This window comes from Elephantulus edwardii, unplaced genomic scaffold, assembly GCF_000299155.1.
Source record: "Elephantulus edwardii isolate Elephantulus edwardi_28Jun2011 unplaced genomic scaffold, EleEdw1.0 scaffold00125, whole genome shotgun sequence".
Lineage (NCBI taxonomy): Eukaryota > Metazoa > Chordata > Mammalia > Macroscelidea > Macroscelididae > Elephantulus > Elephantulus edwardii.
The window spans coordinates 6,086,585-6,103,281 of NW_006399875.1; the positions used below are offsets into that span (position 1 = coordinate 6,086,585).

The 16,697-nt window shown below is 49.4% G+C and overlaps 1 protein-coding gene across 1 annotated transcript in view; it reads left to right on the top strand.

Annotated features, from left to right (window-relative positions):
• Positions 1 to 16,697, top strand: part of LPCAT1 (lysophosphatidylcholine acyltransferase 1) — a 95,702-nt gene that overhangs the window by 33,153 nt on the left and 45,852 nt on the right. The window contains exon 3 of the mRNA XM_006893180.1: positions 11,994 to 12,136. Coding sequence (XP_006893242.1) covers positions 11,994 to 12,136 — 143 coding nt within the window. The remainder of the gene's footprint in view (positions 1 to 11,993; positions 12,137 to 16,697) is intronic.

Below are 16,697 nucleotides of genomic sequence, written 5' to 3' on the forward strand. Positions count from 1 at the left end.
GAACGCCACCCTTAGATGTGACCCCAGCACACCTTTTTCTGCGGTCACCAGGCACTCTTGTTCTTGTGTGTTGTTCCGTTGCAGGAGGGAGTACCTTTCTCCTTCGTGTGTTTGGGGAAGTGTTTCCACATCCACGTTGAAGTGGCGATGGCACCTTCCCTGCACGGTCAGAGCGTGCGCTGTTGAAATGCACCTTCTCGGAAGGTTCGCCCCGGATCTGACTTCCTCTGCTGACTCGACAGATCGTGTCTGTGCTGCATCTTCTCATAGGAAGGTTTCCCTGTTAACTGCCTGCCCTGCTGGCCCCTCCCCGTGGCGCCCTGTGCCTGCCACCTGGCGCCCTGGGCTCCTTTGTGTTCTGCTGGGCGGCGAGCGAGTCATCGTCCCTGACTCAGGGCTGGGATGAGCGTGTCGTGTCCCAGCTGGTGCTCGCTCACTACAGCGCTGTGCCTGAGGGGACGTGGTGTTAGGACACTCTTGCTGGCCCGGGCCCCCGGCTGGGTGGAGGTGGCCACACTGCTCCGCCCTGGCAGGGGCTGTGGCACTTCATGGCACAGGGACAGCGTGGGTAGATGCATGATGGCCTCACAGGCTCCTAGAGGTATTGCTTCCTCTCTCTGTTCTCAAGCACGGGACACTGGCGAGCCTGGCACACAGGCAGAGCCCAGGGGCTTGGGCTTCTTTCCAGCCTTGTGGTCTTGCCAGACAGTTGCTGTTAAGTGTCGTTGAGCCAACCCCAGCTCATAGCGACCCGCTGACCAGCAGATCTGAGCCTCCCCCATCCGCGTCATCCCATGATCTCAGATGTGCTCGAGCTCATTATTACAGGCACGTTGTTGGTCCATCCTGTTGCCATCTTCTTCTCTTTCTGTGATCTTGAACCTTTCCCAGCCCGGCGTCTTTTCTCAAGGTCTGGTCTCTCTTGACAACATGCCCAGAGTATGTAAGACAAGATTTCACCATCCTCGTCCTTAAGGAGTGTTCAGATTGCACTCCCTCCACGACAGGCAGGCTTGTTCTTTTTAGCATACTCTGGGATATTTAGTACTCTTCACCAACACCACAATCCAAAGCTGTTGATTCTTCTTTGGACTTCCTTGTTCATGCACCTTTCACATGCATATGTTGTTGTTGTTCAGTGCCACGAGTCCCTTGAGACTCACAGTGACCCAGTGTACAACAGCTCGGAACCCTGCTCTATCCTGAGCCGACCGTATTGTCCTTGACACACCTACCTCCTTTACCCCAATCACTGAGTCAATCCATCTCATCCAGGGTCTTCCTATCAGTCCATCTCATCCAGGGTCTTCCTCTCCTACACTGTTTCTCCATCCTTCCAAACATGGTATCCCTCTCCAAGGACTGGTCTCTCCTTGCAACATGCCCACAGTATGTCAAACAGATCTTTAGAATCCTTGCCTCCAAGGAACAGCTGGGTTCCACCCTCTCCAGCACGAACCTGTTCGTTCTCCTAGGAGTGCATGTTATATATTATACACAGTACTCTTCTCCAGCAACAGAGCTCAAAGGCATCAGTTCTCTTTCTCTCATCCCTAGTCATTATCCAGCTTTCTGATGCATAGCAAGTGATTACAAAGACCATGGCCTGGATCAGGCACACGTTAGTCTCCAGACTGACATTGTTGCTCTCCAGTACTTTGGAGAGTTCCCTGACAGCAGACTTTGCCATTCATCTTTTGATTTCCTGGCTGCTGGTTTATGAGTCAGTTGAAAATATGGCTTGCATCAGTAGTACCTTAGTCTTTAAACTGACATCCTTCCTGTTTAGCACTTTGCGGAGGTCCTTGATTGCGGAGGGTCCCCATGCAACACATCTTTTGATTTCTTGGCTACTGCTATCATGGGCAGAGAGAGGTTGTGGTTAATCACCTGCTTAACTAACACAGTGGGCAGTCCTTGTGTGGTGTACGTGGTTAGTTCACCGAGCTGCTAACTGGGAGGTGGAAGGTTTGGATCCCCACAGAAGTGCTTTGAAAGAAAGGCTTGTTGATGCACCCCTGACAGTTCCCGGAGCGTGGGTCTTTTCTGACCCCTGAGGTACTCCTTGCTCTGAGATGGAGTTGATGAGACAACAGTTGGACATAATGGAGAGGCCAAGCCAGGCATTGTAACTGCAAGTGCCACCTTAGAATTCTCTACCCATGGTTTCCACTGCTTTGTATGTTAAAAAAAATAAAAAAGAATCATCACCTTTTCAGCTTTGTGTCTTAAAGAATTTAAAATATACGTTATGAAAGCAGAGGAAAAGGTAATGAATCCATGTACCCATCACCAGCCTCAAGAGGAATCAATTGATGGCCAGTCTTGTTTGATTTTTGCAGCCCATTGTCACTGCTACTGTCATAAGCAGAGAAGGTAATGGAAGTTGTCAGAAGATTTCCTTTTCCCTTCAGCTGTATCATAAGCATACGTGAAAGTGGTACAATGAATAAAGAAGACCAAAGAATCAATGCCTTTGGATAATCGAGTTGAGAAGAACATTGACTAAGAGACTGGCTTGCCAGAAAAACAGACGAGTCCATCTTGGAAGGAGTGTCGTGTCACTGGAGTGCTCCTTGAAGCGAGGGTGATGAGATCCCGAGTCCTTTGGACAGGATGAGGAGGGGCCAGTCTTGGAGAAAGACATCATGATTGTAAAAGAATGAATGGAAAAGAAAATGCCCCTGAGTGCTGTGGATTGACGCAGTGACCACACGGTGGCTTGAAGTCCTGATGGTGGGGCCGGTGCAGGACTGGACAGGGTGTGTGCAGGGTCACTGAGGTCAGAGCTGACCCTCCAGGGCCCACCAGCAGCCACATGCTTTCGTCCTCTCTGAGGCAGAGCCCACACTTCATCCTGTCTCTTGTCTAAGTCCTCCAGTGTGTGCTGTAAGACAAGCAGTCACCTCCCATGTGGCTTAACGGCCTCAGAAACCCGGTAGAGGGTCAGTTGTGGGTCAGTTCCGACTTGACGACTGTTAGAGAAGTGTGTGTCTTGAGGGGGAAGGATGCTTGCAGAACCACAGGCCACTGTTGTGCCTGAAATAGCAGCAGCAGGTCCTTCCGGCACGAGGTCAGAGGCTGCGGCTGCCAGGCTCTCTGTGTTGAGAAGTTTGTTTGCATCCAGTGCAATTGGTCTCCACTGGGGGTGATGCCTGCAGCTCTCAGATGTGCGTTAGTCTGTGAGTTCCCATCCCAACTCTTAAATTGATTTCCTGTGGAAGTGGAGAGGTTTGCCCCGTAGTGTTTCCATGTTGTTGGTTGTGTCCCTCTGATGTCCCTGAAGCTGTTCTGTCCTTTTCTGGACCCTGGCAGCTTGATGCAGAGCCTGATTGGTCCTGATTCTGTTGGGCTGTAGCATCCTTCATCCTTTGCATCTGCCTGTGTGCTCGGGCCAGATCTCAGCTTTGGTGGTCCTGAGCGATGCGGCCGTGGGTCACCTTGCTGACCTGGTCGGCTATCACGTGAGCAGTGTGCGTAATGGGGACCCCTTCCCCCCCCGTACCCGTCTTCACAGAGCCCTTCTCTCAAGAGCTGGTGAATCTCACGTGCTCTCAGGCCCCACAGAGGGCCAGTGCTCATAGCCGAGGCAGGACGAGAGCCTGGCTCCCCACCTCCACCCTGACTTACTGTCCAGCCCCTCAGTGACGAGCGGGTTTCCTAGCCTTGGACTGACGGCTTGGTTCCAGATCATCGCAATAAAACAGACATTTCCATAAAGCAAGTCACATGGTTAACTGGTTTCCCAGCACTTACAAAGTTAGGTTTACACAGTAGTCTACCAGTGCAACTTAAAAAAAAGAAAAAAAAGTCACTCCCAAACCCCTCAGACTCATTCCTATCAAGTTGGAACCTACTCGTAGCCTTTGATGGGGGCTCAGTAGAGCACCTCCTGAAAGCACTAAGACCACTGTTTTGACATATAAGAGGATAACTGAGCAGGATATGTGTAGATGTCCAAAAGGGGAAGGGAGCGGAGGAATGGGCAAAGGGGAAGGGGGGAAAATCACTAAGATAGCAGAGGTTAGTGGGCAGATAGAGGGTTGAACAAAAAGATAGGCGATATGTTGTTGTGTTGGTGTTGGTGTTGGTGTTGTTATGTGCTGTTGAGTAGCTTGTGACTCAGAGTAAAATCCTATGTACAACAACTCTGAACCCTGCTCTATCCTGAGCCAACCTTATTGTCTCTGACACAGCTACCCGTATTATCCCAGTCACTGAGTCAATCCATCTCATCCAGGGCCTTCCTCTTTTGTGCTGTCCCTCCACCCTCCCAAGTATGATGCCCTTCTCCAGTGGCTGGTCCATTCTTGCAACATGTTCAAAGTATGTTAGACGGACCTTCAGAACCCTTGTCTCCAAGGAGCAGCCTGGTTTCACCCTCTCTAGGACAAACCTGTTTGTTCTCCTAGCAGTCCATGGTATATTCAGTACTCTTCGCCAGAACCACAGCTCAAAGGCATTGCTTTTTCTTCCATCATCCCTAGTCATTGTCCAGCTCTCTGATGCATAGCAAGTAATTGCGAAGACCATGGCCTGGATCCGATGCACCTTAATCTGCAGACTGACATCATTGCTCTTTAGTACTCCGGTGAGGTCCCAGATAGCAGAATTTCTGGATGAAATTTGTCTTTTGCTTTCCTGGCTGCTCGGACAAAGAGTTTGATTGTGGAGCTAAGCAAACTGAAGATGTTAAAAATCTCTTCACCACCTATCATGATGCTGGCAATCATCACAGTAGTATGAATCTTTGGGTTTTTTGGTGTGTTTTTCTGTTGTTGTTTTTTTGTTTTGTTTTGTTTATGTTGAGCTCAGTTTCTGGCAAGCAAGGTTGTGTGATATGTATATTGCAGTTTGTTGATGAGTCTTCCTCCAATCTTGATGCCACATTTCTCCTCATAGAGCCCAGCCTCCCATATGATCTATTCTGCATATAGATTGAAATGATATGGAGACAGGATGCATCCTTGGTGAACACCTTTGCTGATTTTGAACCATGCACTGTTTCCTTGCTCTATTCTGGTGGCTGCCTCCTGGTCCAAGTACAGGTTTTGCACAATCAAGTGTCTTGGGATTCCCTTTTTTTTTCTTTCAGAGTTAGCCACAATTTGTTATTATCTACACAGTCAAATGCCATTGCATAGACAGTGAAACACAGGTAGACATCCTCTGAGAACTCTCTGCTTTCAGCCAGGTTCCATCTAACATTGGCTATAATGTCCCTAGTACCATGGCCTCTTCTAAACCCAGCTTGCACATCTGGCAGTTCTCTGTTGCTGTGTTGTTCCATTCGTTTTGGATTGTTTTCAGCAGAATCTTGCTTGCATGTGATATTAGTGATATTTTTTCAATAAGTTCTGCACTCTGCCAGATCACCTTTCTTTGGAATGGGAACAAATAGGGATCTCTTCCAGTCTGTTGGCCAGGTGGTAGGCATAGATAGTAGGCACGGTAATAGTAACTATATAAAATGCAATGCATATGAATGATACAGAAAACAGAATATATGTGAATGAAACAATGTATAAGAATGATTGTATGCAAACTAGTTTTAAAACAAAAAGCAACCAAGCAGTGGGTTCCTGAGCAGGGGAGCTGTGCCTCTGGGCTCCCAAAGGCAGTGTCTGCTGCAGCCAGTTTCATAGCACTCAGAGGAAGGTGGGGGGAGGGAGAGTCACAGATGGCCACAAAGTTGGCTGTTCAAGCCCACACAGCTGTGTCTTGGAAGAAAGGCCTGGCATTCTGCATCCCAAAGATCAAGAGCCTTGGAAACCCCCAGGAGCAATTCTGTTCCACACACACACACACACACACACACACACACAGTCCCCGTGAATCCAAATCAGACAGCAGAATGCTCGTGGGACCAAGTCATACTGCTCTCTCCTCATATCCAGACAGTTCAGACCTCTCTGAGGCTGGACTCCTTGGTCCCTACCATGATCCTGGTGGGACTTGCCACTTCTGGAGTCATGCTGACTGCCGTTTTTCCCTAGCCAGCGCAGGCTAGAGATGGGAGAACTCACCTTGGGTTTGTAGCCCCACTCCACGTCTCCACTCCACCCTTGAGCACCCCAGGAACTGTGGGCAGAACTTCGTCATTTGACTGCACCCCACAGATACTGTATTTCTTTTGCAAACTAAAGCTTGTAGCAGTCGTGGGTGAGGCAGGCCTGTCCGAACCATATTTCTAACAGCATGTGCTCACTGGGTGTCTCTCTGTCACCCTTCGGTGAGTCTCCTGGTATTCCAGGCTTTTTCAGAAATCTGGTGCGCATTTCGGTGCCCCGCTGGTGGAGCCCATGAGAAGGTGAATGGTAAACCCACAGGCTGAGACTCCCTGGTATCGATTCCACCAGCCACTCCTTGGGAGGAAGAGGGGACATGGACACACACACACACACACACACACACACACACACACACACCCCGCCGCCAGTGCGACTTACAGCCTCGGAAAACCCAGAGGAGGGGCAGCTAGGAATTGGTTCCAACTTGGAGGCAATAAATAAGTGTATGCATTGGAGACGGGAGGGCTGTGTCTGTGTGTGTGTGATTTTTATTTCTTATTGCCCTGGTAGACTGGGATAGAGTATAAATCTCAGTTTTGTTATCATGTGACTTGTTTTGTTGAAATACTTGTTTTATTGCGATGATCTGGAACCAAACCCACAAAAGTATCTCCAAGTTCGTCCTCTTGTTGTTTTTGTTAAAGTCAGACGCCATCAAGTTGACTGTGACTCAGAGTGAGAGTAGAATCTCGTCCTGTCTGTGTGATCCGCACCGTCTCTGGCTGCTCAAGCCTGATCCAGGCACTGTGTCAATCCATCTCGCTGAGTCTCCCCTCCTTTGCCGTCTTGTTGTTACAGGCCATCAAGTCGAGTAGGGCTCATAGGGACCCTGTGAGCAGTGGGTCTGGGTCATGCCCTATCCTGTGCCGTTCTCACTGTCTCTGACACACGCAAGCCCACCCTTACTGTCTCAGTGTCAGTCTGCCTTATTGAGAGTCTTTCCCTCTTTCGCTGTTGTTAGGTGCCGTCTAGTCAAGTATGACTCCTAGTGACCCTGTGAACAACAGGTCTGAGTTCTGTACTGTCTCGTGCCAACCTCATCGTCTCTGACATACTCAAGTCCATTGCTGCAGGCACTGTGTCTCTTTGAGGGCCTTCCTTCCTCTCTCTAACCCTCCACCTATCTAAGCATGATGTCCCTCTTCAAGGAATAGCACCTTGGACATGCCCAAAGTAGGTGAGACAAAGCTTTGCCATCCCTGTCTGCAGGAAGCCCAGGTTTGTCTGCACTTTGCCCAGGTTTGTTCTTTTGACCCGCGGAATAGACAGTGCACTTCTCCAGCACCCTAGCTTAGAGGCATCAATTCTTCCCTCATCCTTTCATTGTCCAGCTCTCAGAGCCATAGCAAGTGATTGAAAAGACTAGTGCCTGAGTCAGGCACACCTTAGTCTGCAGACTGGCATCATTGCTCCTTACTAACTTGAAGAGATCCCTGACAGCACACTTGCCTAATGTAATACATCTCCTGATCTCGTGACTGCCGGTACCATAGGTGTTGATGTCAATCTTTTCTCCATCTACCATGATGTTGCCTATTGACCGAGTATTAAGAATCTTTGTTTTCTTGATGTTGAGATGCAATCCTTGTTGCAGGCTGTAGCCCCTGGTCTTCTGCATCAAGCATTTCAAGCCTTCTTCACCTTTGGCAAGCAAGGTTGTATCATCTGCATAACAGGTTGTTGGTGTGTGCTCCTCCAAACATGGTGCCACATTCTTTTTCAGAGTCTAGCTTCTTGAATGATTTGTTCAGCATACAGACTAAATACATGTGGAGAAAGAGTGAGTCTATACCCTTAAATATGAGTATTGGAAAAGACAAAATGTCTGCAACTGGCAAGCCAGTGTTACATGTCCAGAGGTTAAGAGCAGTGTTGGAAAAGCAGAGAGATCCAGAGACAGTTAGGACACAGAACAGAGAGCAGGAGCAAAAATGACTGGCTGGCTTTTTAAATTTTATTTTAACAAAAGTTTACAAAAAGCTTGGGTTTCCTTCCATTCATTGTTAAACCTGGAAATTTTCCCTGTCAAAAATGGCTCTTGAGCAGATCAATAACATAGATGAATCGCTGACTATGTTATATTAAAAAGCTTTAAGAGACAAATACTGTTCAAAAAGAAGGCAGAGATTAGTGTTGATTTAAACTCACAGGAGTCCGAGAAACTTCTTGCCAGTGAACTGGAAAACACTCTCATATACACACACATACACGCACAGATACAGACATGGGATGGGACTTCTAGAGGCACAGAAGTTGAGGAAAAGACAGGAACTAGATAAGAAACAGTCTTAGAAACATTGAAACTGCAGTCAGAAATCTACAGAAATAACTCTAGAGGAAAGCACTTTGGCAATGTTGTAACATTGTTGCCACAGTGAGAACACAGTGCAGGAACCCACTGTAGCAGAAGTGTCAACCCCACCAGGCTAGCAGTTCCTCCAAAACCCTCCCAGATAGCTTTCCAGCATGTGCAAGCTTTTCTTTTCTTTCTTTCTTTCTTTTTTTTTTAAGCAAACTTTCCATGAAAAGAAGCAACAAACTGTTAAATGCACTGTATCAAGTTAAAAGTAGAGTGAGAACATGCCCGTGGTTATCCTAATAGGTGCACAAGAGTCAACACGCTGGTAGTTATCCTAATAGGTGCACAAGCTCATTTGATAAAATTCAAACACCTGCTCGTGCTTTAAACCCCCGAAGCCTGGAGAAGGGAGCCTGCTTCTAGAGCGCTTGCTGGCCGCCCTGAACACAGATCCTATTTCATAGGGCAGCGCTCTTGCTAATGTCAACAGCACAGTGACAGCTATGTTTGCCCTGCTTCCCGTGAACCCAGTACTGTGAAGGTTCCACCGGGAGTGACAGGCAGCCTTCTCCATTGTCACCATTTTCAAACCACATCGTTGGCTTAGATTGGCCGCTAATGACTTTTTGAAATGTGGCCAGTCCAGCAGCCGGTCCCAGTTGAGGTGAGCTGGAAGTGCCAAAAATGTAAACTCTTACTGATAAATGTGATACAGAGTACAAGCCGGGAGCTCCCTAGAGGCACGGATGGTGAAACCTAGGCTAAGGAGGGACCAGCCTTTGGAAAGAGGTAGCAGGCGAGGGAAAGTGGAGGGTCCAAGGAAGAGAGGAAGACCCTCGACAAGATGGATGGACACAGTGCTCAGCAGTGGCTCAGGCATGTCTGAGATATGAGGATGGCACAGGGCAGGGCATGATCCACATCTCTTGTGCACAGGGACGCTGTGAGTTGTCATCAGTTCCACAGCACCTAACAACGTGTTGAAGGTAGTATTTTAGTTTTCAGGTGCTGCTATAACAGAGGCACCACAAATACATTTCTAGCAAGCAGAAATTTACTGGCTTAAAATTTAGGAAGCTGGGTTTGTTTGTTTTTTTTTTAAAAATTATTAACTTTAATGAAAATTTACAGAGATTTTGGATTTCTATTCATTCATTGTTGCACTTTTCTCCATGCCCACCCCTTCCCCCCAGTTCATTCTTCTCTTTGAAAAATAAAAGAACAATTCTTTCATTGTTACACTATCTCTCCCCTTCATGTCCACTCCACTCTGCAGCCTTCATTCTGGACTCCTGTCATGACACTAATACCTAATCATATATTGTTGTTGTTATGTGCCATCAAGTCGTTTGCGACTCATAGCAACCCTATGTACAAGAGATCATATATACCTTTTAAACAATTCTCTCCCTCATCTGTTTCAATGCAGTATACATTATTTATCCCATCTTTCTCAGTCTCCTCCCAACCCCGATGTCAGTCCTATTTTACAACAGTGGCACTCTGCAGTATTTGTCCTTTTGTGACTGAGATACTTCACTCAGCATAATGTCCTCCAGGGCCATCCCTTTTGAATAATATTTCATGAGTTCCTTGTTTTTCAGTGCAGCGTGATATTCCATTGTGTGAATATACCACAGCTTCTCTATCCATTTGTTTGTTGATGGGCACTTGGGTTGTTCCCAACTCTTTGCTATTGTGAACAAAGCTGTGATAAACACGGGTGTGCATATATCTGCTTGGGAGGCAGTTATGGTTTCTTTGGGGTAAATTCCCAGTAGTAGAATGGCTGGGTCAAATGGTATTTCTATTTGCAGCTTTTTGAGAAAGGGCCGTATAGCTTTCCATAATGGTTGCATCATTTTACACTCCTACCAACAGTGAATAAGGGTTTCAGTAAGAATAGCAAAGTTTAATAGAACAGCAAACAACAAATGCTGGCGAGGTTGTGGAGAAACAGGAAGCTATTTTTGTAAAGTCCCCTTGAGTGAGGACCAACCCACAGCTGACCCTCCAGTGGGTTTCCAAAGACCGTTAATTAATTGCCTGAGAGGAGGTGGCCCATCTTTCTCCCTCAGAGCAGCTGGTAGATTTGAACCATGTACCTTTGGGCTGGCAGCACAACTCCTTACCATTATTACCACTAAGCCACCAGAGCTCCAGACCCTTCTTAACTTCTAGGAAGCTAGAAGACCCAATTCAGAGTACGGGCCCCAGGGGAACTCTTTCTCTGGGTTCTGGAGGAAGGCCCTTGCTTCCTTCAGCATCTATAGACCCAGTGTTCTCTGGAGAATTCCATGTGCTTGGCTTTCCCATGTCCAGGAGCTTCCAGCACAGGGACCCGAGGCCACAGCAAGCTGGGCTCCATTCCCCGCAATTCTTTCTGGGTGCTACTGCGTTCCACCCCTTTTGTATGATGAAAGGTTAAGGGGTCTTGCATTCTATCTTTGATCCTCTTAATGAGGGATCATTAGGAATAAGGATGACAGAAAAGAATTGACATCTTTGTGCTGTGGTGTTGAAGAGCATTTAACATCCACACCCTACTGACTGTAACTCTGCCCCTTCTTGTGTCGCCCCATGATCTGCTTCATACTGGGGTGCTGTGACCATGGGATTTTGACTTATTGATTTTCGGAAGTAGACATCCAGACTGTCTTGTTAGTCCACCTTAGTCTCGAAGCTCCACTGAGTGTGCTGGCTGGGCCTTGAACCCGGGTCTCCCACCTGGAAGGTGAGGGATTTGGTCCCCTGAGCCACCAGCCCTGTGCTGAGCTGCAGTCGTGGTTCCGGAGGCTCCGCCCTGTCCCCAGCCCACTCCCTGGCGCTGTGTCTTCACGGCTGGCAGGCAGGCGTCATGTTTGGCTTTGTGTTCTGTCTTAAATTCCCTGTCTGTTGGCTGGCCTTTTCATAACCCCGGCTCAGCATTGTTTATCATTGCGTGAACCCTCAGCGCGCCACAGAAGAGAGCTTTCCAGGTGCATGTGGCTAAGACGCGTGTGGTGAGAGTTCTCAGCGGGGCACCACTGCTGGGGGTGCCAGCGGGAATTCAGGAGCCTGCACCCATTTGCAGGACAAATGTCCCCCCCTTCTCAGTCTTAAGTGCCCCCTTGATGGGATGTGAGTCAGAGAGGGATGGTTGCCCGGGAGGTCTGTGTGCGGTGTGGGGTGATCTGGGTAATTGAGAGGGGAGGAGGAGGAGTGGGGTGAAGGCAGCCTGTGGTCCCATGGACTGGCTCCAGGAGGCACGTTCAGCAGGGCGATCTTTGTCACCAAATGAGGGACTGCTGGGTTGGGGTGGACTGTGGCCAGCACTGACTCTGATCTGGCTCTGTCACCAAGCAGGAGGTCCTGGAGATGTTGTTTGTCAGAGGCTGCGTCCTGAGCACCACACCCTGTGCCATCCCCCTGGCCGGTGTGGGAGGCTGCGTCCTGAGTGCCATGCCCTGCCTGTGACCTGCGCTGTCACCCTGCCTGCCTGTGCCCTGTGCTGTCATCCTGGCTGTGCCCTGCATGGTCCCCCTGGCCAGTGTGGGAGGCTGCGTCCTGAGTGCCATGCCCTGCACTGTCACTCTGGCCGGTACTGGCGGCCGAGTGTCTGACAACACCTTCTGTGTCCCCAGATTGCCCTCATGACGCTGACCCTCTTCCCCATTCGGCTCCTGTTCGCCGCCTTCATGATGCTGCTCGCGTGGCCCTTTGCCTTCGTGGCTTCGCTGGGATCTGCCGAGAAGGAACCGGAGCAGCCCCTCGCCTTGTGGCGCAAGTAAGTTGATCACCAGTGTGGGTGTCCAGCCAGAACAGGTGGCCCTACGTCCACACGTCCCCTGGCCTTCTCGAGGCCCCACGTCAGTGTTCCTGGGGCCCCCTGTGGCCCCCTCAGCTTGCTCCACTTCTTGACCGCCCCCATCCTGGTCCAGTCTCCTAGTGCACTGATAAGGTACCACAGGGAAGGGCCTTTTACAAACAGAACAGTGTTTTCTCTCAGTTACCAGGTGGAAGGCTAAGTTGAGGCTGGCTCTAGAAGAAGGTGCCTTTTGTCATCTCTGGGGGCATCCACGGTCTTTCACTTTCTCTTCTGAGTCCTTAGTCCTCGTCATGTGATGCAGCATCTGTGCACTGCGTGGACTTCCTCCTCCATAGCCTGAGCTGGGCTTTATCTCTCTACAGCGATTGTCTTAAGAGACAGGCCATGCAAACCCTGTGCCTCTGGAGGATTGCATCTGCAGCTCCACTGCTTTCGGTTGTTGTTAGGTGCCATTGGGTCAAGTACAAGAGTGTGAGCAAGTGTGTACATGAAGGGAGAGCATGGGGGAGTGATTGTGTGAAGGGTGTATGTGTGTGTGTACATGAGTGTGAACAAGAGAGACTGAAGGTGTGAAGACAGGAGTGTGTGTACATGACGGGAGAGCGTGGGTGAGTGATCGTGTGAAGATGTGAGTGTGTGCACGTGTGTGCGGCTGAGAGTGTGAAGACAGAAGTGTGTGCGTGTGTGTATGAATGAGAGAAAAAGGTGTCAAGATAGGAGTGTGCGTACATGACAAGAGAGCGTGGGTGAGTGATCGTGTGAAGATGTGTGTGCACGTGCGTGCGGCTGAGAGCCTGAGAGTGTGAAGACAGAAGTGTGTGTGTGTGTGTGTGTGTGTGTGTGTGTGTGTGTGTGTGTACGAGAGAAAAAGAAGGTGTGAAGACAGGAGTGTGTGTACATGAGGGGAGAGCATGTTAAGGGGGTGTGTATGTGCACGTGTGTACAGCTGAGATCCTGAGAGTGTGAAGACAGGAGTGAGAGTGTGTGTGTGTGTGTGTGTGTGTGTGTACATGAGTGTGAACAAGAGAGCCTGAATATGTCGACAGGAGCGTGTACATGAGTATATGAATGACGGTGAGTGTGATTGTGTGAGGATGAGTGTGTGCATGACTGTATGTGAATGAGAATGTGTGTGTGTGTGTGTGTGTGTGTGTGTGTGTGTCTACGGAAGAGTGTGCCAGTGTGCAGGCGTGTTTGTGTGAGTGACTGCATGCGTGTGTGAATGAGAGTGATTGTGTGAAGGCAAAATTGTGTGTGAGTATATGCATGCGTGTGTGTGTGTGAGGGCAGGAGTATGCATCAGTGTATGAATGAGAGTGATTGTGTGAAGACACGAGTGTGTACATGATGACGCATGCATGTTTGTGTAAGAGTGTGAGTGTGTAAAGGCAGGAGTGTGTGCACGTGTGTGTGTGTGTGTGTGTGAATGAGAGCCTGAGTGAGTGCAGATAGGAGTGTGTGCATGGCGGTATGAATGAAGGGGAGTGTGAGTGTGTGAAGACACGAGTGTGTGCGTGACTGTGTTTGTGTGAATAAGAGTGTAAAGGCAGGAATGTGTATGTCGGTGAGCATGAGTGCACGCATGTGTGCAGATGAGAGCTGAGTGTGAAGACAGGAGTGTGTGCATGAATGTATAACTGAGGGGGAATGTGACTGAAGACATGTGTGCATGGTGGTGCGTGTGTGTGCACGCGCGTGTGAATGAGGGTGAGTGAGTGAGTGTGTGAAGCTGTGTGTCACATCTGTGTGAGTCTGAGTGAGCAAGAGTGGGAGCGTGTGAGGATGTGAGAGTGTCTGTGCGCGTGCGTGAGTGTGACATAAGCAGACATGGGCCTGGTGACCGGGACAGCCTGAGCTCTGGCCATCCAGGAGCTCTGGGACCATGGCTGGATTTTGGCTTCTTCATTTTTCTCCCCCTTTACATTTTCTAAATTCTCCTTTTTGAAGCTCACGCCCCACTTTGAGGTTCATTTTTCCGGTGTGACTTTGATCATAAAATACAAACATGATGTCAAATCAAGCACATCCGAGACCAAATCCGAGTCACAATGTCAGTTTGACTAGACTGAGAAGCTGCCACTAGAAAGTGGAGATACTTGCCAGTGTTGACAGATTTCTTGGCAGCTGGATTGATTTGGGTTTGGCGACGGTGGCTGACGTCTGAACGACTGTTTCCCCGCACATCTGGGATTCAGTCCCTGCTCCCCCCCACCCCTAAACTGAGCTCCTCCACGCACCCCCTCTTCTCTCCCAGGACCCGGAACCCTGACACCTTGCACTTTCTACGATCAGGCACCCCAGCGAGTTCCCATCCCGCTGTGCTCACCCCTGTGCTGTTTCGCCAGTCTGTGAATAATTTGTTTACTTTATCAGATGATCTGATAAGCAGCCTCCGGTGAACTGGAGGTTCCAGGCTCTGCTGAGGAGGATGCCAGGGGTGTCTGCGGTGATCCACGAGGGTCACACGGGGCTATTTCCTGTTCTCCTCCGTGTCCACTTGCACGTGGACCGTGTGTCATTCGTGTATGCACCACACCACGTGCCAGTCCATGTGTGCCCTGCCTGCGTGCTGCCCGGCCCTGCGGGTCACGATGCCCGAGCAGCAGCAGATAAAGGGTCGTGTGCAGGATGAGGCTGTGTGTTATCCTGCTGTGGTGGGGTCACCATGAGGGGCGCTGACTAGATGGAGCACCCACCACCACCAACAAGCACAACAATGCTCTCAGCATAAACTCTTTTCCTTAAAGATCTCCCCCTCTCGTATCCTGGGGGCAGCTTTAACTGAAACACCTGATGTGAGGGAGCTCTGTGATAAGGAATCGCACCATCAAGCCAAAGGTACATGGTTCGAAGCCACCAGCTGCACCACGGGAGGAGGATGGGCAGTTTCCTTCCGTGTGATTTACGGCCTCTGAAAACCTGCTGAAGGGTCAGCGGCGGGCCGGTTCCAGCTTGCCGGTAAACAGCAGCCTACGTGCTTCTCTGATCTGTGACAAACCCAGACTGCATTTGAAAAGTGAAAGCTCAGGTCCAAGTGTGTCCGCGTGGAACTGCACCATCTGCTGTTGCTGTGAAGTCAGAACCGACCCAGAGCTGAGCCTCCGGCAGGTTTTCAGTAAATCACAGAGAGGAGACTGCTGGCCCTCCTCCGGCAGAGCAGACGGTACATCGGAAGCGCATCAGCCCCAGCTCAGAGCCTGCAGAGTCCCAGCCAGTCCCGCGCCCTCCTTACAGCTTCGTGTTGCCTAAACCCATTGTTTCATCTCCTCCCCATCACCGGCCCTCCACTTTTCTAGACGTGATGTCCTCTTCTAAGGACTGCTTCCCACAGTGCGTCCAAGGGAGGTGACACAGTGTCGCCTGCTTCTCTTCTAAGGAGCCTCCTCCCCGTATGACTTCTAGGACCGCTTTGTTTGTTCTTTGGCAGTTTGTGATAAAAACCATGTTCTGCAACACTGTTGTGCAAAGGCATCAGTTCTTCCTTCTTCTTTAGTCATTATCCATCTTTAACATGCATATGAAGCAATTGAAAAGACCATGCATGGCCTGGTTCGGGAAGAAGTCTTCAAACTTTCATCTTTAAACGGACATCCCGGCTTTTGATGCTTTACAAGGCCCTTGTGGGCAGACTTTCCTGGTGTACTGATACTTGACTTACTGATGGATCCTTTCTTGGGTGTTGACAGTAGATCCAGCAGAAATTAAGCCCTGGACTGTTTCAGCCTTTTCTCTGTCTATCACACCCAGCTGTGAGGATTTTGTTTTCTGGATGTTGTTTTTATGTGCCGTCAAGTCGCCAGCGACCCTGTGTACAGCAGCTCGGAACCCTGTCCTGATCTGAGCCAGTCTCACTAATTCTGACACATCAACCCCCATCGCCCCGGTTACTGTATCAATCCGTCTCATCCTGGGTCTTCCTTTACTGAGCTGTCCCTCCACCCTTCCAAGCATAATGTCCTTCTCCTAGGACCAGTCTCTTCTGGCCACATGTCCAAAGGGTGTAAGACAGAGCTTCAAAATCCTAGCCCCTTCAAGGAGAAACTTGGTTTCACCCTCTCTAAGACAGACCTATTTGTTTTCTTCAAGACTCTTCCCCAGCACCACAACTTGAAGGTATCTGTTCTTCTGTCATCCTTAGACATTGTCCAGCTCTCTGATGCATAGCAAATAGTTATGAAGACCATGGCCTGGATTAGGTGCACCTTAGTCTCTAGACGGACTTCGTTGCTTTTCATCACTCTGGAGAGGTCCCTGAGAGCAGATTTTCCCAGGGCAATTCATCTTTTGATTTCCTGACTGCTGCTGAGGTTGATTGTGGAGCCAAGCAAGCTGTAATAGTTAACAACCTCAATCTCTTCTCCAGATACTCTACGCCAGGGATGTGTCCTGTCTCCATACCTTTTCAACCTGTATGAAGAACAGATCATCCGGGAGGCTGGGCTCTATGAGGGGAAATGTGGGATCAGGATTGGTGGAAGATCTATCAACAATCTGCGTTATGCAGATGACACAACCCTGC